Below are 23,330 nucleotides of genomic sequence, written 5' to 3'. Positions count from 1 at the left end.
ACTCTTGAAGCAGTTGTTATGGCGGTGCACAGGATAGTCACTGCCATGTGAAGTGAGCAGTGAATGATTAATTTCCACATAACTTTCTAATATAAGGGGCATAAATGACTATGCTGAACGGTTAACAATAATGCAGGATATTCAAAGGATACAATGACTTGGTGGTTGTGTGAGGATACACCTTCCACCCCAGCCTGTACTTAGCAGTCATTGTATAATCTACAATATAGAGGAAGTCAGTGAAAATGGACCAAACACAACCCAGTCAAAATGTTGCTTATTCCACTATAGTGTGCCTGAAATTCTGCACATTACTAAGGAAAATATAATATTTTTGGAAAATACAACAGTTCTGAAAAATTTTCTTGTTGACCAATTCAAAATGAAGGGGCAAAAAATGCAATGCAGCCAATACATATTTCTTCTTCTCTCTCGAAAGCTTTTACATTCTTCCTGTTCTAGTCTTCCTACTGATTTTTTTACTGGATATTTATCTGCAGTGTGGCCAGATATTGGGTTCAGATCATGACAAATTTAGAAAGGGTAAGTAGAACAAAGCTGCTCTCACATGGAGGAGGAATTAAGTCACAAGGAGCAGGGGACACCAAAAGATGGAGAGGTATGAGAGTGGACTCTTTATTCCCCTACACACTGAGATCTGAAATAACACTGACTGAAATGGTGGTGGATTCAACCTGGCAGCTTCAGTCAAAGGCTTTCAAAAAGGGGATAGATCAATATTTGAAGATTATTGAAGAACTGTAGCCAGCCAGAGGCGTTGTGGCATCAGCACCGGACTTTGAGGCAAGTGGTCCCAGGTTCGAATCCAGCCGGCTCCTTGCACGCTTTCCATCGTGTCGGGTTGAGCGTCGAGCTAGCAACTGGGCCTCGTTAAAAAAACCGACAGACAAAATGCTAAAGAAACATAAATGTTGCCGCCCAATGTGCCACAAGGCGCAGAGAAGAATGTAACATTAAAGAATTGCAGGGCAATGGGGAAAGAACAGAGGAATACAAGTAGCTGTATTCTACAAAGAACTAGCACAAACTCGATAGGCCAAAGGGCCTCCTGTTGTGTCGTACTGATTTTGTCTTTTGGCGGGGGAGGATTGAAGGTTTTAATTGGTCAATGTATTCAGCTCCTGGGCTGTGGACATGAGCAACCAACCAAGCTTTGTTTATTTTCCCTGACATAGCTCTGAAATTCCAGCACCTTTTTCTCATTGATGTCCAGCACTTCTTCCTTCTCATCTTCAGCATTGTTTCCATGCACGTCCCTGATTTTATTCATCAGCTCTGCTTTCTGAGCCGACGTGCTGTAGTAGGTTGGACAATGTGCTGAGGCTGCTCCCCTCTCGTTCTCCCCTTTCCTACAAAGGAAATGTAGTCATTACATACAAATACAAAAAGTAATGAAAAAAATTAAACAAAGGTTGCAGTTTAATTAGAAACCGCTTAAAGAGACATTTTTAACCAAACAGAACATGTTTTAATTGGACACTGGAAGAACAATATTTCCAAACCTTATTTTTTTCCTGTTCTACTCTTTGATAATGGACCAATTTATTCCAAGGTATAGGTTCTCTGTCAACTGGTAACTTTACTCAGGACAAAGGTACGATTGGCAATTTGCATGCTATATGTGTTTTGAATCTATATGGTCTGGATCTGAATACAGTTATTGTTGTTTGCCTTTGGGGTATTGACCCAATATGATTTTGTCACACACTCGAGTACTTCTTGGCAGGTGATGAGAACAAGCAAGCATGTTCTCCCTTTACGTTGGGGGCATCACAGTCAATTACGTCACACATGGTAAACCGTCAGCATCTTATTAGACGATTACTGATTCTACATTTTAATGATTTACAGTCTTGTATTGATGAATTTAAAGTGGTGATAATGATGGCCTTGTAGATATGGTATTTAAGAAATACTGGTTGAAAATCAGAAGTAATACTTATATTAATTTTAATTGTACATGCATATTGTTATCAGGAGGGTAAGCAAACTACACTTTGCTTCAGTGATGCAGTTTCAGGAACTGATACATTTCCTCTTCCTCACAGGCCAGTTTCTCCTCATTATTAATGTGACCGGCACCCATTTGCCTCACTATACAAGCTAATAGCTGGTGATAAATGTAGGAAGATGTGAATTTTAAACGTAATTGTTAAAAGTAGAATAATTTGCACTTTGAGCCCCGGGTGGTAGCAGAAATACCTTAAATGTTTATAAGAGAAGAGTGTTGAATATCTAGAATCCATAGAGTTTGCTCTTCTCACATGTAATTTTCTCAGATTGTCCAATAATAATTATGGCTTAACACCACTAAAAACTCAGTTAAACCTTGGCCAAGAGGCGGTTACTTTCAATATTAATGATGAGAATTGACGATAAAAGGTTAAATTTCCATCAATGCCTCTGTGCCATTGCTTTGGTGAAGATTACACACATCCTTGTCAAAGAACAGAGTTCAGCAACAACTGCTGCTTCTGTAATCTACTGACGCATGAGACAGAAGCTGTCAGGCGTACACAGGCAGGCACCTCCCAGTCTCCCCTCAGCTAACAGGAGTCACCGGTCACTTGTTCTGCAACTCATCACCTGCAGCCTATTTAAACCCAGCTCTCGTGCACTGTTCTTTGTTCACTCATTGAACCCACTAGTCTCAACCAGTTGCTCCTGACCTTCAGTTACCTTGTCATGTTAAATATCTGTACTCTCTCATTTTGTATTCCTTCATGGCTTGTCAATTTGCAGTTTATTATCAAAGTTATCCCTCACCATTGCTCTGTGTTTGGATTAAGCCTCTCTACACTTCGTGACAGAAGCTGCTATCAAAGTAATGACAGCAAACAAGGACTGGTTGATGGATATTATGATTTCACATTTGGGATCAATGTGCAGTGGACAACGGGCATGGTTGCCATGCCCCTGCAGAAGCTAGTGCAATACCTGCTGCAAACAAATTTAATTTTTAGGCATGTTTAGTATCTCCATATTGGTCAGATTCAGAAAAATTTACTGGCCTACAGGGATGGGTAATGCTGTGGACACTCTCAATACTAACATTTACAATGGGGAATTTGTTCTTTCTGTTACGCAGTGTTAGGAAAGGGCAATGCCTTGATTCCACTGACAGAGGGAAAATGCGATATTTAATTTGTGTATGATTAAATAGCATTGATGTAAATGCATTGCAAATATTTAGCAGTTGTATCAGTCATCAAATTCTGCACTTTGACAAGCTTTACAACTTACTCATCCTCCTGAGATGCAGATTTGTTGACCATCTCTTGTAACCTTGGCCTTCGGTGTTCTGCCTCCTGCCGCACTGTGCTGCCCCTGGGGAAAATGCCCTCCATCAGGTCCATTGTTGTCTTCATACTCGAGTCTGGATCTAAAATCTCTGCCAAAGACTTATCTTCGCCAATGATCTGCTTGGCAAGTTCCTCTGACTTGAGGTCCTCAGGCGACTTCTCGTTCACTTCCAGTGACACTGAAGTGTATTTGCAATCCAAGTTTTCCTGGCTTGTGGCTGTGTTTTGCATTTGAACACACGAGGCATCCCTCCTCTGGCTTTGGTGATGCTCGGATTCCTCCCGGATCATAAGAGTGCTCAATGGATCGACGTCGTCGTTGTGCTGGGCAGAGCAACTGTAGTGTGGGATTGCTTGGAGATTCTTAACTGCGCCATTTATCACAGGTACTTTGACCTTGGTGAAATCATTTACTGAAAACCTATGAAATGAGACAAATAGATTTGAAGATCATACACTCTACATTCCAAATAAACTATTGCAGTAGCCAGGATGTATTACTGTACTATTGTGAAAACTCACTGAACTAGATTGGATAAGTTTGTCATCAATGAATAACACTTAAAGAAATTACAGAACCAACAATTGTGTTTGTATTTAATATGCCTAATTTCCTATCATCTGTTCAGGAATTATTCAGTTTGTCATTTTTCCCAAAGGCCTGACACTTTGCAGGTTATTTCAATCAATTTAACAGAAGAAACTGAATGATTGATGTGTTTTGAAATTGTTAAAACATGTTCTATAAATAAGATGGCGAGCCATTTAGAAGCTGCATTTGTTTATCTTAACACATGTCAGAAAATTATCTCCACCCATTTTATACACATCAAGTACTTTGAATTATGCGGAACTTTATTAGGCTGAATAAATTGGAAGTTAATTGCATTCCATAGTGTTATCATTCTATAACATTGCTCAGCATGAGTGATTGCTACTGGATCTCAGAGTCAAAAGTTGTATAACTCTGTGCTTTTATTCAAATAATTTTTGTCAACACCAAGCTCACTGAGATCACAACATCGATGGAGAAAAACATGTGGCATCAACAGGCAATATTTTTCTGCTCATGTTATAGGGGTTAACTCCAAATAACAGATATAACACCATGGTGAAAACTCAAACCGATATACATTTACTGCTTTGTATTTAGAGTTGAAGCCAATGAAGGAATTATGTATATCTGGAGTGTTCCATATCTGGACAAGTAGACCAATAGCCAATCTTACCATTTGCAGTACTGGACTGAAACCAATCCAGAACTAATTGAGTTAAATACTTAAAAGAAAATAGTTCTCTGTTAAGAACTTACAACAACTGGCATTGTATAGGAGTTATAGGCACAATGACACGTGCGTAATAAACGATACAAAAGGTTTTAATGTCCGAGTAGAAATTCATCATTAGTCATTCGCAAAGCAATCACAGATGCATTCTGTCCCTCTGCTTCTGAACATAGATTCCACTGATATGAGAACAAGAATTAATTTCAATTCCAACCATTTTCAAATGGGTTTCTTCTTGGCATTCTTTCCTGCAAAGGGTTATTCCATACCTTACCCAGGTTTAAACTCAGTTGAGGGTGAAATTGATTCTGCTTTGAAATTATCAGATCTATTCCTCCATTTTCAAGGGGCTAACACAGCTTTCTGATTACTTAAGGTGGCAGCATTCCTCTTTGTGGATTTGGACTGCCTCTTACCATGGAATTTACAGCCAAAGATGCTGATATCATGCTCCCATTCTGCTTCACTTAACCCTCAAGGTGCCAATGCAGACATGCAGCCCTGCCTTCAGCCCTTTCCTAAAGCTGCTATCAAATATCTGACAGCACACAAACTATGTTTCAAATCACAAGGAGAATATTGGAAGGAGTGGTATGGATGAAATAGTCAATCTGTGAAGCTGTATGTCTAGTACTCCAACAGATCACATCAAATCCATTAATAAATTTCATTCATTACTATTTTTAACTCTGTGTTTCTGGATGCATTTGCCAGTCCTGATGAAGGGTCTTGGCTTGAAACGTTGACTGTTTATTCTTTTCCACAGATGCTGCCTGACCTGCTGAGTTCCTCCAGCACTTTGTGTGTGGTGTGGAACTAGGAGGCCGCTTAGCCCCTATTTCTAGCTGCGGAAGACAACTGATTGTAATTCCTCTGCTGAGCACAAGGTGGCACCAAATCTCCATGCAGTCAATAAAGAAATGCAGTCCAGACAGTTCCAGCCAACACCACTGTCAACTCTCTGTCAATTTTATTTTCGATTAGGGCACTAATTATTGAAGGGAATACATTTAGGTTTTAAGCATCTACAACTCCATCAAAAGTATGAAGGAACTGAATTATTTTCTTAATGACAGACAATTGAAATATGTACACATCACACCTGTCCTTGTAGTGTGAACGTAGAATAGCTGATCTGAACCCACTCTCACTGCTTTCATAAGCATTGATGATGTACTTCCCCAGGTACAAATGACTGCCTTTGTGCACTCATCAGAGATGGTTTAAATTCCTTACTTCCTGTACACTGTACAGTTGAAATGTAAAAGTAGGGGCCCAAAAGGAATACTGAGTTTTCTTGGGAATATCAATGGAAGTTGATGATGTGAATGCAGGAATATGTATCCCTGCACCTCATTCCCAGATCATCACTGTGGCCCTCAGTGTCAAATACACAGTCATTCCCTCCTTTGAAAACATGACTTCATTTCTCCCCAAAACCAAAGCCAAAACTCTCCTCTCCTCAACCTGCAAAAGCCTCCCATGAGATCCCCTTCTTCCCCATGGACTGACATGTCCTACTTTCCCTCAATATTGAGGCAGCCCCAAGCAAAGTCATAAATAGCCCTTCCCTGTGACTTAGGCAGTATGACTTCTCTTTGCTCTTCAGTGTTGGACTTTAACGTTGCTGATCAAACGGTTGCCAGTGAGACACTGGTGTGGTTCAAAGACAGCTCGGGCTGGCAGTAGTTTTCTTTCCTACACCCGTAAGCTCTTCCAGGAGCTCCCTTCCTCTTCTTTTAAATAGGAACATATTCCATATCCATGGAGCGCCAGTGCAGGCAGTTCTACTAAAATGCCTGGTTCCATAATGGAATTGAATATAATATAGTGTAATTGAGTATTAAGTAATTAAGTAAGGTTACCTGTATTACACAGCACAAACTGGTTATAACAAGATTCCATATGGGAATTAGAGAAACACCTGAAAGTTACTTTGGAAATTGCCAAGCTGACAAAAAAAACCTGTTTTCTTGTAACTGCTCTGCAGTGACCAGATGCCACTGTCTCTGAAGAACACGGACTACCAGTTTCAACATAAGAGGCCACTGCAAATTCACAAGGAATTACTTCTAATGAAATTTGTGCAATGATATTCTATTAAACAATGCAAAATATGAGCCCATGGTATTACAAGAAAGATACTAGCCATGGACCGCTACCATTAAGTGAAATATCCTAACCTTTTTTACGCCATGGACCCCTCCCATTAAGTGATGGGTATGTTGACCCCAGGTTGGAAACACCTGGCCTAAAGGTTAACTGGAAGGTTGAGCAAGTTGAAGCAAGGAAAATGCAATGTTGATATTCATTTCAAGAGGAATAGAATATAAAAGGAAGGATAGTGTGGCGTTTAAAGGTGTTGGTCAGACCATATTTACCAACTAGATGACATCCTCTCTAGGCCGAAAATAACTAGTTAATAAAAACAGGCAACTAGAGAAACAAAAGAGGATTTTAGAAAACAAAGTCCATTCCCAAAATCCTTAAACTCCCACCTTCTGTAGTTTAATTGCTATACTCAAAAAATGTCCTTCCCTTTGTAAATTTTGGTTAAATTTGTTTTGACAAGCAATGCACACATACATCTGAACTTGTTCTTACCTTAAATAACTTCTCGTTCAACTCTCTTCTCACTTTCTAAAAATCAAAGGTGTAGAAATGGGCACCTGTACGAGCTCCAGCTATGCCTGTCTACATGGAACAGTCCATATTCCATCCTTTTCTGGTATCACTCTCCAAACTCTTCCTCCGTTACACTGATGACTGCATTGGTGCTGCTTCCTGCACCCCTACAGAACTCATTAAATTTACCACCTTCACACCAGCTTGCACCTTGCTCCCAAATTCAGGTGAACCATTTCTGACTCTTCACTTCCTTTTCTAGATCTATCTCTGTCTCAAGAGAAAACCTACCACTAATGTATACTTCAAATTTCCATGGCGACCTGAACCCCACACTTTCCTCATTCTTTTCTCCGTCTCCACTCCATCTACTTTCACAATGAGGCTTTTTGTTGTGGGGCATCCTTTTCCAGGGAGTGTGGCTTCCCTTCTACTGTGGCTGATGTGAGGCTGATGTTATATCTCCTCTGTTCCTCAACCTTCTGCCTCCTCCCAGAGAGGAGGGTGAGAAGAGCTCTCTGATCTGACCTCCTTCCCCACCAACAGAATACCATACTTTGTCATTTCTGCCAGCTGCAACGAGAAACCAGCCCTCCTCTCCGTCCCTTTCCACCTTCCACAGGGACCACTCCCTCCCTGACCTCCTGGTCTGATCACCCTGCCCTGACCCCGGGCATTCCACCCTTCCATGACTCCAGGGCATTTCACCCTGCCCTGACCCCGGGCACTTCACCCTTCCATGACCCTAAGCATTTCACCCTGCCATGGCCCCTGGCACTTCACCTTGCTATGACCCCACCCCCTCCAACCTCACCTGCTGCATTCGGTGCTCACAACGTGGCCACCTCTACACCGGTGAGATCAAGCGCAGACTCACAGGTCCGCCGTCTTCATCCTGGGATCCGAGATGCAAACCAGTTCAATTGCACTTCGCATTCCCACACAGACCTGTCCGTCCATGGCCTTCACTTCCACCAGGATGAAGCCCAACACAAATTGGAGGAGCAACACTTCATGTTACACATCGGTAGTCTACATGAATATTGACTTTTCCAATTTTGAGTAACCCTTTGCCTTTTTCCTCCCCTTTTCCTCTACTTCTCATCCTCTGGTCCTCAACTCTTGGTCCCCTTTCCCAGCCCCATTTCCCTCATCTTCATCCCTTTCCACCTCCTGGCTCCATCATCCGAGTCGCACACAGGCTCCCCACCCACCCCCAGTGTATCTGGTTCAGAAGGTTGTTCACCTCTCCTTGATGGTCTCCACTCTCCTCTCCTTTACTTGCCCATATCCGGCTTGTTTATCTCCCATCAGCGGCCGCCTCCCACCTTCACACTCCCCTCCCCCCACCTTGCTCATCAATCTGTGATACTGTTACCATGGTAAGTACCTGCTAAAAATCTAAGCAACAATGCAGATTCCTTCTTGAGATGATTCCTAACGGGTACACAATGCCCAGAGCAGGGAGTAACAGCCTCAATCTGAACATACCGAGAGTCCACCTATTACAACACTGTAATCTGTTAAAGTAAATTACACTGAACAAAATAACATCTAAAGTAACGTAGGCTCAAATATAAATAGGATGCTGTTAATTGGATATATCAGATGGAAAGAATTCATTGGACTTGTGATCAGTGTTTGGAAAAATTCTGTGAATCTTAGGCTAGAGTATCACGGTTCAGCTTCCTTACCTGGACAAAGCTTGCTCATCATTCCTGTTCAATAATGCCTCTGGCCTTTGATCTTTAAAAGCAACTGGAGAAGGCGGGGGTGGGAACTCGTTGTCTCTGTTCTCTGGGACAGCTCTGGGATCCTGTGGAGGGGGAGGTGGGGGCGGAAGCGGCTGGGGGTCCAGGTCGTGGATGAACACCTCGTCCTCATCGGTGTACGAGGAGGACGACTGGAGGCGTGACTCTGACAAAGAGAGTGAGTGCAAGCTGGATGGAGGGGAAGACGGCCGAGCAGGTGCAGGATCAGGCTCCCAAGTGGTGTCACTTCCTGTGCCATGATACCGATCCCTTTCAGGCTGGTGGTGATTTGAGCCAGCAGTCGGAACTGGGACCCTGTTGGCTGAGTCGTCGTTCACTGAAGTCATCCACTTGAGTTTCGGTGGTGGAGGTCTCTGTGGTAGGACTGGCTTTGTCCTCAATGCAGCTGGAGCCCCAGTTTCTTCCGGAAGGTGGTATCTATAAGCCTGATGATCTGAGGCAGTACGTTTGTGGTTCTTGTATTCTTGCCCACCGGGGATGGATTTGCTGTAGTGTTCTGAAGTTGCTTTGTCAGGCACTAGGGTTTCCGATGCAGGCCGATAATTGAACTGCCCCTTGTTTGACAGCTGCCTGAGACAGGAAGTGCTGTTGGACCTGTAACTCTCCAGTGACATCTGCCTCTCATTTCGAATGGGCAGCTTGTTCATAGCAAGGGGATTCAAATCATTGTCGTAGCTGGTGGACAGAGGTGGTCCCATGAATCTGCTTCGGCCATCATTGTGAAAAGACCTTTAAATGTAAATGTAGTTTAGTTAAATGTCACTCTCTGACAGGTGAGCTTGCATTGTCCTTCACATGTCACTTACTTCCACTTGCTATAATGTCTTGCACTTTGCTGGCAGAATTCAAAATTAATCTTGTGCCCTTATCTGTCATATCATCCATGTGTTTGTTATGGCTTCAAATAACTCCCTTTTGCTTCTTTAACCTCTTTTAGCATACCTCAACATTAAATTAATTTACTTTACTTACCTTCCCATTTTCCTAAAAGTAATTTTAAATAATTAACTCTTTAAAGGCTCATCTTCTATTGCCTACACCAGAACGCGATACAACCACATCTGTGCACATGTCTCTGCTTATTTCAATGCACATTGAATGCATATAATGGAGGACAAATTTATTTTGCATGGGCTCCACAAGCAGAACAGTAATTCCATATACAAGAAACAAAAGCCCTTCCTTACTTGATGACCCCGTTTAAACTGTGTTCTACTGGAAATGGCCCTGAACCTCCACATCTCTTTTTTTAAACCATTCCCAAGCCTGCCATTATCCTTGTGCACACTTTCTATGCTGTAAAGACCTTAATCCCCGCTCTGTAATATGCACGCAGCATGGAATTAGTCTAATCTCTTTGGTCTTGAACTCCAGTGCTCTATGATAAAACCTGTAATGGCCTTTGTTATGGCTTTAACTAGTTTTATCCTCCATTGGAGGAATTATATACTTACAATTTTTAAGTCTCTAGATTTCTTTCTGACCTCAAAAATATTTTCATTTTGTGTTAACACCCAATTTATCTGATCCTCATTATTTTAGATTCACTCCTGGCTCTTTGTTTGTCCTGCCAAGTGTTCTTTTCACAGAAACACTCAATATGGAGCTTCCTGTGTTCAACACATCTTGTTGAGTTCAACCCCCACCCCACCATGTTGTTACGATTCAACTGGACTGTACAGCTGGCCTCACTGGCGAGATTGCACATGAAGAGCAAATGAAGAACTGAACAAAACATGCCTTTACATTCCTGCAAGGATAATGGCTTTAAGAGAGAGTAAAAGAAAAAGGAGAAATGAAAATCGAACAGAGAGACAACTTTTACAAAGAAGCTTCCCAATTTCAACTGCTCTTTCTCATACCTGTCTTGAGATGCTGTCTGGACAGACTGTTGTGGTCTAGATACTTGTACTCTTGACCCAGGAGCCAATGGAGCCCTGCAAAACAAATGTTCATTCCTGAATTACTTCAGATTGTCCCATTTATTCTCTGCTCCAGGGAGCCCTGCAGGATTGCTTGGAAAGAGCACCCTGAAGTTCTCCTCTACAGTGCTCTATTGTCAGAAGACATATTTTAATCAAAAGGCTATTACACAGCAGGAGCAGTGGAGCAGAGGGGAATCCTGGCAACGGAATCCATCTCCTGTAAAGCTAACGGACAAGAGCCTTGCAGTCTCCAGTGGACTGGGTCAGCTTTACTCAAGTCAAAGTAAGTATATTATCGAAGTACCATTAACAACCCTGAGGTTCACTTCCCTGCCAGCAGTCACAATAAATACAAGAAGCGAAATAGAATCAATGAAAGGCCACAAACAGGGCAGACAAACCACTAATGTGTAAACGACAACAATCTAAGCACAGTTCAGATGCCTTCAAGATTCAAGATTGATTAATGTAATTTGCAGTATGCAAATGTAAAGGAGAACAAAATATTTTTTACTCTGGATCCGCGGCAGCAGAGACAAAATCACCATAAAAACATAATGATAATTAAAAGTAAAATAACTAGAAATAGGTAAGATCATTTCTATACACAGATTGATTGTATGTCTATAAAGTGACACTAGGCACAGGAGTGACTGACAGGAAACATTAAATTAGTGGTGGTGGGTTAGTGGGTGGAGGTATTGATCAGCCTCACAGCTTGGGGGAAGTCACTGTTTTTCCGTCTGGTGGCCCTGGTGTGGATGCTACGTAGCCTCCTCCCTGATGGAAGGGGGACAAACAGTTTATAAGTACGGTGGGTTGGATGCCACGATGTTCCTGGCTCTTTTCTGGCACCTTTCTGTATTTACGCTCTTGATGGTGGATAGACTGGTGCTGACGATGCAATGAGTAGCTTTGAGTAACAATTGTAAACCTTTCCTTTACACTGCAGTGCTGTTCCCACACCACACAGTGATGCAGCTTGTTAGGATGCTCTCTACTGCGCATCTGAGGAAATGACATGTGCATAGTCCAGCCTCCTTAGAAAGTAGAGGTGTTGGTGAGCTTGCCTGATTGAGAAGGATGTGTTCTGGGACCATGAGAGGTTGTGTGAGATGTGCTCTCCCAGGAGTTTGAAACTGCTTGCTCTTACCACCACTGTGCTGCCAATATAAAGAATGGTGTGTGTTCTGCTGAAGTTGATAACCATCTCCTGTGTCTTGTTGACTTTGAGGAAGAGGTAATTTGCCTAGCAGCTGCCCTCTAGCTCTTCCATTTCCTCTTTGTAGGTCGTCCCATCATTGTTGGTGGTGAAAACACAAAGGTGTAATTTGCTGCTCTAATCAAATGTTATACTCCTTCCTCCTAATGCAATTTCTCTCCCAAAGCAATTGTTTTAGGGTGTTTATTGTCAGGATATGTTCAAAGCCACTTGGACAGTACACGGGGATTTGGGCCATACATGTAGGCAATAGGGACCAGCTCAGCTTGCATTGCCATGGACAAACTGTGCCAAAGACCTTGTTTCCATGTTGTATAGCTCTATCACTGTATATTTGAAGAATTAACACCACTCTTTTGGCTTGGACAAGACTCATTAATACTTTTATAAGGTGTGATGGCACTGCTGAATCTCACTGGTGGCCAATGAAACAAGGAAAACAACTAAATACTTGTTAATCACCCTTTTTCTGGTAAGCGATCATCTCAAACAATAGTCTGTAATTTCCCTTTGGACTTGGAGGTAATTCGATGTGGCAGAACCAAGGTGTGGCCATTGACCCGTGGCCAAGAGCAAGGTAGACCCGGTTTAGGTGCCGGGCTGAATCAGAAACGTCTGGAACAGGCCAAATTGAGGTGGAGGGTCCAGGCCCCAGAGCAAATTGAAATGATTGAACCCGATGCTTTGTATGATAATATACGTACCAGGTCAGATTGGGTACTGGGGACCGAGGCGAGGGTCAGCTTGTTACTCCACTCAGTGTTGAACCACGAGTCTGAGGACAGGACAGTCTATGTGGACAAGTTCAGAACACTAATTGCTTGCACGATTTCTTCACATTGGGTGTTTGATGGTCTTGTTTTATGATTTTTTGGGGGGTGGGGTTACTTTGTTTTGTGACAGCCTGTTAGGAGATGAATCTCAAGGTTTTACTTTGATAATAAATATACTTTGAACTTACTAAAATTCTCTTTATTCTCTATTGTAAAAACTAGAATTTATAGTCAAAACATCGAACATCCATTATGTTAAACCAAACAGTCCCCTTTAACAGAAGGGGAAGGGGGAATGGGTGGGGAAAAAGGGAAGTTTAGGAAAAGTGATGCAAGTCTTTCATTGCTGAATGGATTCCAATGGACCAACAATTTTACAATTTTCAAAGAGCATACCAGTTGCTTGTGCAATCAGCACCCATCGTTTTGGAGGAAGAATTTAGATCCTTTTCAGGGAAGCCTGGGGCCCTGTTCACCGCAGTCAGAATATCCTGAAATGAAAGAAAAGGATCATTGCAGCCCAGAATCTGAAATATTATGTGGAAATGGGTGCAACAGAATCTTCAAATCCATGCAATAGACTACTGAACTAGGCAGAGTTTTCTTAAATTATTTCCCCCTTTTTAACTTCTGTAACAGAGAAAGAGCAGTTTTGGCTGCAGGAACTATTTAGTGCCAAGTCTAATGTTTGTCAGCCAGTAGCACACAGGTATTTTTCGCCATCAGGAGTCAGCGTGGGCAGGAATTTCATCCGGCTGACCCGTCATTCCCTGGACATGGACTACACTTGGGGTCAACTAACTCAGCAGAGTTGGGTTTGAACCTTAAACTTTCCTGGAACTAGTCTTACCTAATGAACAGCACACACAAAATGCTGGAGGAACTCAGCAGGTCAGGCAGCATCTAAGGAAAGGACCTGATATCCTGATGAAGGGTCTCAACCCGAATTGCCAGCGGCTCATTCCTCTCCATAGATGCTGTCTGACCTTCAGCATTTTGTGTGTGCTGCTCTGGATCTTCATTGTCTGCAGAATCTCCTGACTTATTATTTCAGGTAATTCTGTTGAAGTGAATATTGGTCACAATGGGTCAATGAATATTTAGTAGCAATGGATGCAGGGGAGAGGTTTGATGGTGGGAATATTGTATGGATTTTATCCAATCACTGACTAAACACACATTTGCATTGTGCCATCTAACAGTCACTGCCTTCTGCATTCTCCCTGGCCTCAGTGAGTGAGCACGTCACCTCATCTAGAAGCAATACCAACTGATGGACCAACTGAACTTCAGGCCGTAGGAACAAAATGACTATTGCAATGTCCCAGGGGAAGAGTCAGTGCCGCATTTCATTTCAATTGTAGGTATACTCTTCCAGATTTAAAATTTTATGCTAGTAGAGGAAAATCTATGAACTCAGGTTCCTCTGTTCCTGCACATCTTTTAAAGCTGCACCATTTAGTCAAAATTGTCTCTTTATTCTTTTCTGCCAAAGTGTGTTAATTAATAATGCCACTTGTCTGCCCACTGAACTTCTTGCAGCCTGTTACTATGGTCCACATTTTGAAACTTTCCATCACTCACACATTTGGAAATTTTACTCCATAACCCACGTCCAAGTCATTAGTATATATATTTGAAAATTAGGCATGTGGATGCTTTGGTACAGGCAAATGTGAAAAAAATCTTAAAATATACGGTAGCGATGAAGGGTATAGAAATAGACACTTTTGGTCCATGTTTGGTATCTCTCTATGCTAATGCCATCTGCCCATACTGCTGTCTACACCTTTCCTATCCAAGTTCTTACTCAAGCGCTTTTCAAATATTGTGATTGTATCTGTCTCCACCATCCCCTCTGGTCACCTGTTCCAGATATTCACCATTTTATGTATGAAAAACCTACCTCTTGGATTGCCTTTAAACTTTGCTCTCACTGCTCTATGAAAAAAATCCTGCCCCTCATAATTTTATAAATCTTAGAAGATCAGGAGACGGTGTCAGAAAATTCTTCACATGGCATGCTAAATATATGTAAGGATCTTCCAGATAGATTAACAGGGCAAAGAAATATAATCACTTAACTTCATTTTCGCAATTCCAGACTGTGGGATAATTCTATATGGGAAAACCAGGATGGGATAAATTACCTTCCTCTTGTCAATAAGTATCCTGTCTGATCAAGTCAACGCACTGGAAAGTTGACAGGAAAGATTTTCCCAATGTTTTCTTTTTTTATATATATATACTGACTTTCTGGCAAGAAATAATAACATACTACTTTGTACCCAGATCTAATTTTACCTCATTATAAACCATGAAGTTAAAAAATCTGAACCCAAAAGCTGCTTTGAGAAATTGTCCAGGCTGTGATTGTCAACAGACTGTGACCGTGCACATTAGGAAACAAAATTCTTTTCATCTCTCAAGTGCACAAAATTACTGAAATCTGCTGACAATCTACATTCATAACATAAATTAAAGAGCAAATTGGCTATAAAATTATAGCACACAGGAAAACAGTTAAATTTTTTTTTATGTTCAGAAAAAAGATTTTTACTATCCATAAAAAACAGTGGTATTTGAAACCATTTTACCTTGACTGGGAATTTTTGATTTAAAAGTGATCATTTGCATTTTCGTTTTCCAAATCACAAACAAGGTGCAGATGAGGGCAGCAAATGTATGCATGCTGAGAGATTATCCGGTCATCAGTTCTAATTTTATACTCTGTGAAGTTTAGTGACCAGTCCAATTACATCATTTATATTGATTGCAGAATGTATTGTATTCAGGAAGGAAGTTGGCCAGATTAAATTCTAATGGCTTGAAGAAAGGAATCTCAAGGAGGCCACTGCAAACCACCTTGATGTTCCTGCAGTGTAATCAAAATTCTTTTCAAACACTCCAAAACTTTAATATTACCAAGAACGTATTTTAAGATATCATTTTAATCTCTCTGCTTTTGGGAATGCTAAGCCGGTTCTCAGCTAATACTAAATCTAACCAGAGTTTGAACTCAACTGAATAAACATCTCTTCAAGCTACTGAACAAGCATTGCAATTCTGAAGCAATGCAATGTGCGGCTACCATGAAACTATAAGACACAGGACCAGAAGTAGGCCATTCGGCCCATTTAGTCTGCTCCGCCATTCAAACATGGCTGATTCATCATCCCTCCCAACCCCATTCTCTTGCCTTCCCCCAATACATTTGACACTCTTATTAATCAAAAGCATATCAACCTCTGCTTTAAATATACCCAAAGACACAGCTGTCAGTGGCAATGAATTCCATAGATTCACCACCTGTGGCATAAGTACTATCTCCTCATCCCTGTTGTAAAGGGAAGTTCTCTTATTCTGAGGCTGTGTCCTCTGGTTCTAGACTCTCCTTTCCACGTCTACTCTATCTAGGGCTTTCAATATTTGAATAGGTTCCAATGAGCAAGTACAGTGCTGGACTCCAAGTGCAGTTTGAGCAATGCCTCATAAAGACTCAGAGTGACATCCTTGCTCTTATATTCTAGTCCTCTCACAATGAATGTTAACATGGCATTTGCCTTCCAAACCACTGATTCAACCTGCAAGTTAACTTAAGGGAATCTTGCACAAGGACTCCCATGTCCCTTCGCAGTTCTGATTTCTCAATCTTCTCCCCGTTTACAAAATAGTCTACACCTTTATTCCTTTTACCAAAGTGCGTCACTAATCACTTCCCGACACTGTATTCATCTGCCACTTCTTTGCCCATTCTCTTAATTAGTTTAAGTCTTTCTGCCAATTCCCTACTTTCTGAACACTAGCTACACCAATCTTTGTATGGTTCACAAACTTGGCTACAAAGACATCAACTCCATCCTTCAAATGATGGACATATAATGCTAAAAAAAAAACGATCCCAACAACAACCCCTGCGGAACACCACTAGTCACTGGCAGCCAATCTTCTATCCGTGCTAGTACTTCTCCTGTAATACCGTGGACCCTTGTTGAGCAGTCTTATATGCAGCACCTTGTCAAAGGCTTTCTGAAAATCCAAGTAAGCAATATCCACTGACTCTCCTTTGTCAATCCTGTCTGTTATTTCCTCAAAGAATTCTAACAGATTTGTCAGGCAAGATTTCCCCTCAAGGAAACCAGAGTAACTTTAGCTGATATGATCATTTGATTAGACTAACAAATTTCCTTCTTCTGCCTCCCTCCCTTCTTAAAGAGTTGAGTGACATTTGCAATTTTCCAGTCCTCTTGAACCATACCAGAATTGAGTGATTCTTGAAAGATCACTAATGCCTCCACAGTCTCTCCAGCCACCTCTTTCAGAAGGAATCTCAGAATAATACCTCAATTATAATAGTGTCATGAGAACCAGAGCAACATGATGACTGACACTAAAGACTGATAAATACCACTGCTATTCATCGACACAGACAGATAAAAACCCATAATGAGAGGATGCAAGTAATGGGTCGTTTGGGATTACAAAGGATTTCCTGAAAGCCAATAGTCTGGTATTCTATCGAGATTTATTTGGAGTCATGCAAATTTTCTTATGATTATCTTTAAAGTTGTCAAGCACATATGTTTCCTTAAGACCTGAATTGTACTTTAACCTCACAGTGCTATCTCATTCTTAAGTTTGTGCATGTCACAAAGCAGTGGAAGTGGAACATTCCGGAATGCCACTCATAGATTGGCTAAACAGGCACACACGTGGCAGATGTAATTTAATCCCTGTAATTTTGAATCAAGTCCTCATTTGTCCATAAAATGACCACTCCCCCCCCCCCAACATAATGATGTCACAATGCTTCCTTTCAAGGAATTGGGGCTATCCAATGGATTCCTAGTGTCCCCGATGGCTGGGACAGCTGCCACCCAAAGCATGGTATTTTCATTTATTCAGACTTTTGTGAACTTTAGTTAGGTTATTTGAAAGGGGAAAAGCTGTTTTCTTCATACAGGTGCACTGAAAAAATCATAAAACTTTAAGTTAAAATGGTTGCCAGAGTTTAGAGGCAGAAATGAATATTTTTCACAAATGAAATAGAAGTAAATCAGATGGAGCACTGAGAAATTAATTGGGTGTACTTGTGAAGGCAGAGTGAGCTACTAGTGAACGAGACAAGCAGACCATTTAAATGTGATGCTTCCTTTCTGTGTTGTTATGCAAATGAAATTTCCAGAACAACTCTAATTTGCCATCATATTGGGATCTTTGTATACCTTTCATTTTGCCGGACACTTTGGAAAAGCTGATTAAATACATCCCAGAATGTTTTCCATTGGAGGGAATAAAGCCTTTCAATGTTGTTGTGTGATGTCGCTTGCACCAGTGTTTCATTATTTATTGTAAATAAATGCTGCAATCTAGTGCAAGATACAAGATGCTGGAGGAATGTGGGTGGTCAGGCAGAGTTTGTGGAGGAATATGGTAGGTCTATGTTTCAGGTTGAGACCCTTCCACCATTTCCCTCCACAGATGCTGCCTGGCCAGCTGTGTTCCTCCAGTCTTTCGCATGTTGCTCCAGGTTCCAGCATCCTCATTTTCTTGTGTTTCAGAGTTCCTCCAGTATCTTGTTTTTTATTCTCCTCAGTGAAGGTCACATGAGGGATATAACTAGGAAGCCATCGAGACTGCACCCTCCTGTCCCCATGAAGGTGTGTGCAGGCTGAATGGACGGGTGTTTAGGGGAAAAGAGCTCATCCCAGGAGCACACGGTACCCACCTGAGAAACCATCTGGGTGGAAGGCGACGACCTGGAGCGGGTGTGGATGGTGACCGGGTTGTCGGCCCTTTCCAGCAAGTTATCGGCAGATGCAAACTTGCCCGAGTTCCTGGCGGACGACTGCCGGTCAAAGGGGGATGGCGGCGGCTGCTGGCCTGAGGCCTGGTGGCTCAGGCGGGAAACCCGCCCGGCGTTGGGGGGCAGCGGCATTCTGTTCAGCGTCAGCTCGGAGCCGTAGTGCCTGTCGCCACCGGCTCGGGGCTGGGTGGGCAGCGAGGTGGGGCCGGGAGGCTGGCTGCTGCCGGTGGGGCTCACCTCGCAGAGGGAGCTGAGGCTGGAGCAGGAGCTGAGGCTGCAGACGTCCCGGGATGGCTGCAGGTAGACACTGTGTGAGCGTTCCCTGGCAGCGGGGGTGAGCTGCTCGGCCAGCTGTGGCCTCCTGCCCGTCTTGCGGTGCATGTAGTCGGCCAGCGCGTTCTGCTGCAGCTGCTTGAGCTCAGGCCGGGACAGGTTGACGGTGGACATGGTGCGGGCATCGCGCTCGAAAAGCCGCCGCCTGTCGGCCACCGAGCGCAGCTCGGTCGCCTCGGGCAAGGTGAAGGTTCGGTTCTTCTGCTGCGGATTGCTCACTCCCAGCTCGTTCAGTTTCTCGGGTTCTGAGTAGGACCGCTTTTTCTGCTCGGCTGTCAGCCGCTTCCTGCTGCCGATGCGGGCTACCTGTGGGCCGGCATGCACCTCTGCGGTGGCCTGTCTCTCCTCGGTCGGGGTCATGCAGTGCCTCTCCCGTGGCGCTTGCAACAGCCTGACCTGGGAGGCCGAGCCCACGTGGGCCGAGGCTGGTCGGTCCAAAGCCTTTGGCTTGTTCAGGTAGGGAGGGGTTAAGTCCAGATCCTTGCGGCGGAAGGAGGTGGCCCGTAGCACCTTGCTCTGAGCGTCCTTCAGACTGTTCCTGTAAGCTCGGTTAAAGGCGTTGTCGGGAGGAGAACCTGAAATGTCATCTTCCCAGAGCGTGTCCCTCTCTCCTTTCTCCATCAGCTGGAGAGAGCTTCTGCTCTTGTGGAGCTGTGGGCCCTTGTTTGCGATAGGAATTGGTGCCCTGTCATTCCTCTGAGCAGCTTTAGCAGGCAAATGCAAATCCCTGTCCTGGCGCCTTGGGTCCTCTAACCTAATGCTCTCATCTCTGCTCTCACACGTCAGGTGGTGAAGGATTGGGGTCTTGTCTGCCGTTATCAGATTCATCATTGGAGCAGCTGGCTGTCTGGATGGTTGAGGATCAGTTACCCTGCTCAGAATGTCATCCAGGTTGTTCAGTGAATTCCTTGAACTGGAAGACTGACTCAACCTGGCCGAGAAAACTCCTCGTGTGTTGGGAACTCTCTCATCGTGTTCTCGTTGCTCGATCATATTGACGGCCTCCAGAACAGAAGAGCGTTTGGTGATTTCGGGTTTTGTAAACTGCCTACTCTGGGAACTTTGGATGCTGCTGGAACTGTACCTGGATCTCCCGGATTCGGGTCTGCCCTGCTGTTCCTGGCATGAGCTCTGTTCCTGAAACTTTGGCTGAACAGTGTTGCTTACTTCACTGTAGCGTTTAGGGCCCATTTGCTTTTCATAGCTTCCCCAGTGGTCAGAGGCCTGCTCTTTCCTGTTGTGGTCTAACTTCTGGGATAATCTGTTCTCACTGTAACTTTCCCACTGTGAGGTCATTTTAGTTTCTGTTTGGCTCTGCCAGAAAGGAGAGCTCTGTCTGTCTCCAATCTGCACCCAAGGTGCCCGATTTTCCTGTTCAGCTTTCCACTGGTATGACTCTCCATCCATCTGACCTCTTCCTTGCCAGCTCTCGGTGTGCTGAACTGACAACCCTTTCTCGTTGTTTTTCCTTGTCTGCTGGCCTTGTGCCTGTTCACAGTTTCCAAAAGAATACTGTGCATCAACTGTACTGGCACTGACACCTGACGGCAGACTTGGACTGGACTTGTACCCAACATCAGGCAGCACCGGATTAGAGTCGGCAAAGACATGCACCTTGTAGTGACTATATTGTCCCTGTGTCTGCTCTGGAACCATCTCATATTTGTTGCCAGAATCAAATGCAGCGTTGGATTGAGAAAGACCAGACTTACTGCCAATGCTTTCCTCCACATTGCATGGAGCACTTTTAGTCCGTTCAGTTGAATTTTGAGCACCAAGTGTATTTTCTCTACTGAGGGCAGGGTACAGTAACCCGTTATTATTGCTTTGAAGCATGAAATTGCTGCTATTGGTTGGAGCCTGTGCATACCGTGGCTCAGGCTGTGGCACAGGATAAATTCCGGTCGGTAGCATGGGTTGGCCTGGCTGTGGTGTTTGAATGTAACCGTGCTTGGGTTGAGTAATGGGACTACTTTCAGGGCTCTTCTCCATCACTGTGTTGAGTTGTCCTTCTACGAAGAGAGGCTTCTGTCCAGAAGAGCCCGAGTTGGTAGGAAGAAGCCACACTCCCTTCTGCTGAGGTCGAGTCGGCTTGCTCTGTCCGTCCAGACCTGACCAGGAGGTTGGCTTGTCATGACTTTTGATCGCCATGAAGCTGTCGCTGCGGGTCGGAGGAAGAGGAGGTGCTTTATTGTCCAGCTCTAAAAAGCTTCTGCTGGGGTTATTCCATACTGGACCAATACTGTGTCTGTAGGGCTTGTAATAGCTTCTGGGATCAGTCTGGGACCGACCATTAGAATTTTTTATTGCTGAAGGGCAGCTGACCTCACGTTCCTCTGATATTCCTCTGTGGGAGTCATAGACTGTTTTGACATACTTTATATCAGCCTGTCTGATCCCTTCATGCAGACTATTCCTGGAAGGCATGTTTTCCATGGAGTAGGAACGTTCATTACGGAGCGTCGGTGCTGGATATTCAGGAATGCTGGAACTGGTAGAGAAGGAGCTGTAGGCCGAGTCCCTTTTGCTGTGGTGGTGAGAAAGCTGATCGATACTGTTGGTGGATTTAGCAGGTGAGAGGTTGCAAGAGTGATACGGAAGATTAGTATGATCAAGGCTTTCCATGCTTCCTCTTGAACTATACTGATCTGGACTCCTCCTTAGATACCCATGATCGTAGCCTGAGAGGTCACTGGTAGAGGAACTGGGAAAATAAAATAAAGATGTATTGTATAAAAGACAGCCATTGATAAACAGGCAAATTCAAACACAATAAACACCACTATAATGTCCCCAGTACATCCTGCAATCTGACAAATGATGAAATCTCAATGTAAAGGCCAAAGCCATCATCTACATTTGCAGAATATCCTGAATATAATGTCTAATGTTGCTTTCTACTCATTTACAGGATATGGGCAATGCCGACACTGGCTAGTTATCAAACAAGTCAGACACACCTGTTGCTTCCACAAATGCCAGTGTTCTGTTTCGTGTTTGGTCACGATTCCCGAGTGGCCTTCTTGAGTGAAGGTGGTCATCTGAGGTCACACAGAGACTGGACCAGATAAGATTCCCAGGTCTTCTCTGAAGGACATTGCAACCATCTTGCTTTCTTTAGAACTGTATTGGAAATTTGTGGACACCAGAATGATGCCAGCTTTTTATTCCAGATATATTTAATGATTTGAATTAAAACTTTCCAGTTGGCATGACAGGATTGCCCAAGGTTCATGATACTAGCCCAGTAACTTAGTTATTAACTAATTTACTACTATTTCACATGTGTAATTTTAGGATTTTTGGTAAAAGGAATTTATAGAAATTCACTTATGTTGGGTGTTCTAAAATTCAATTGTAACCTCAAGTGTACTCCAAAGCTTTGTTTATGGATGCACTTGAAATTGACTTTCAATTTGGGCATATCCTGACTGATTGGCTCCATTAGCAGTCTGTAGAAGCTGACTGAAAGGCATTACCAAAACTGATGCACTTGGACTATTTCCTAGTTGAATGATCTTTATCATTAAGGATATCTTCTTAGAAATCACAGATCTCCTTTAACAGTTTAATGTAGTGCTGATCTGAAGCAATGCCTATTAAAACATGTACTTACCTCTTTATCTGTATTATTTACACAAACTCAGATTTCTATTTAAGAATTTTAAGTGCTATACATCATAATCAACCATAACCACCAACAATCAGATCACAAGGGGAATGTTGTTCATCTATTAAAATAAAACACTTGGGTATTTGTACAAGATTGTTAGCACCTGCGCACTTCACTAAGTTCCTTTCATGACAAATTCCAGTGTTTACATTTATAATGGGCAATTCATGAGTGAACTTATTAGATGGTAATTGCACCCTTTCACCTGTTGATGTGCTGCAGAACAACAACTGGGAAAATGCGCAATGTAATGAATTTACATTAGCAATATTAAAGTGTAGACATACAAATCAATTATGGAAACTTTTTAATAAAGAACAGCAAATGTCTGACTTTAAAATGAGGACTAATTAAAAATGTGACACTGTTAATTTTTCCCATCTTCTAGTTTTCCTTCACCTGAAGACTGCTCATCTTGATTAGTGGTGTGCAATATTGTAAATGTAAAACTCTGCAGTATTTGATTTCCTTCATTCACCCATTAAGTTAACCAAATAAACAAAGAATCAGCTCTCTACTCTTAACTCATGCTTAATTACATCTGATTCATCTTCCCATTGTGCTGACCTATATATTAATTACAATGAATTTA

General features: G+C 42.8%; 1 protein-coding gene and 1 long non-coding RNA gene across 14 annotated transcripts in view; one reads left to right on the top strand and one right to left on the bottom strand.

Annotated features, from left to right (window-relative positions):
- The window catches only part of shroom3 (shroom family member 3), a 429,988-nt gene that overhangs the window by 4,991 nt on the left and 401,667 nt on the right, over nt 1–23,330 (bottom strand). For all 13 annotated transcript variants that reach the window (XM_059988824.1, XM_059988825.1, XM_059988831.1 and 10 more), the window contains 6 exons: nt 18,655–21,769; nt 13,323–13,417; nt 10,869–10,943; nt 8,929–9,735; nt 3,265–3,744; nt 1,214–1,370 (listed from right to left, as the gene is read on the bottom strand). In XM_059988824.1, the coding sequence (XP_059844807.1) occupies nt 1,214–1,370; nt 3,265–3,744; nt 8,929–9,735; nt 10,869–10,943; nt 13,323–13,417; nt 18,655–21,769 (4,729 nt within the window). The remainder of the gene's footprint in view (nt 1–1,213; nt 1,371–3,264; nt 3,745–8,928; nt 9,736–10,868; nt 10,944–13,322; nt 13,418–18,654; nt 21,770–23,330) is intronic.
- On the top strand, nt 10,950–23,142 carry LOC132404586 (uncharacterized). Its single transcript, XR_009515586.1, has 3 exons — nt 10,950–11,214; nt 14,129–14,286; nt 21,977–23,142. It is a non-coding gene; the product is annotated as an uncharacterized LOC132404586 (long non-coding RNA).

This window comes from Hypanus sabinus, chromosome 14 (genome assembly GCF_030144855.1).
Source record: "Hypanus sabinus isolate sHypSab1 chromosome 14, sHypSab1.hap1, whole genome shotgun sequence".
Lineage (NCBI taxonomy): Eukaryota > Metazoa > Chordata > Chondrichthyes > Myliobatiformes > Dasyatidae > Hypanus > Hypanus sabinus.
The sequence above is the reverse complement of the archived record's forward strand: the minus strand, read 5'-3'. Positions and strand labels throughout refer to the sequence as shown.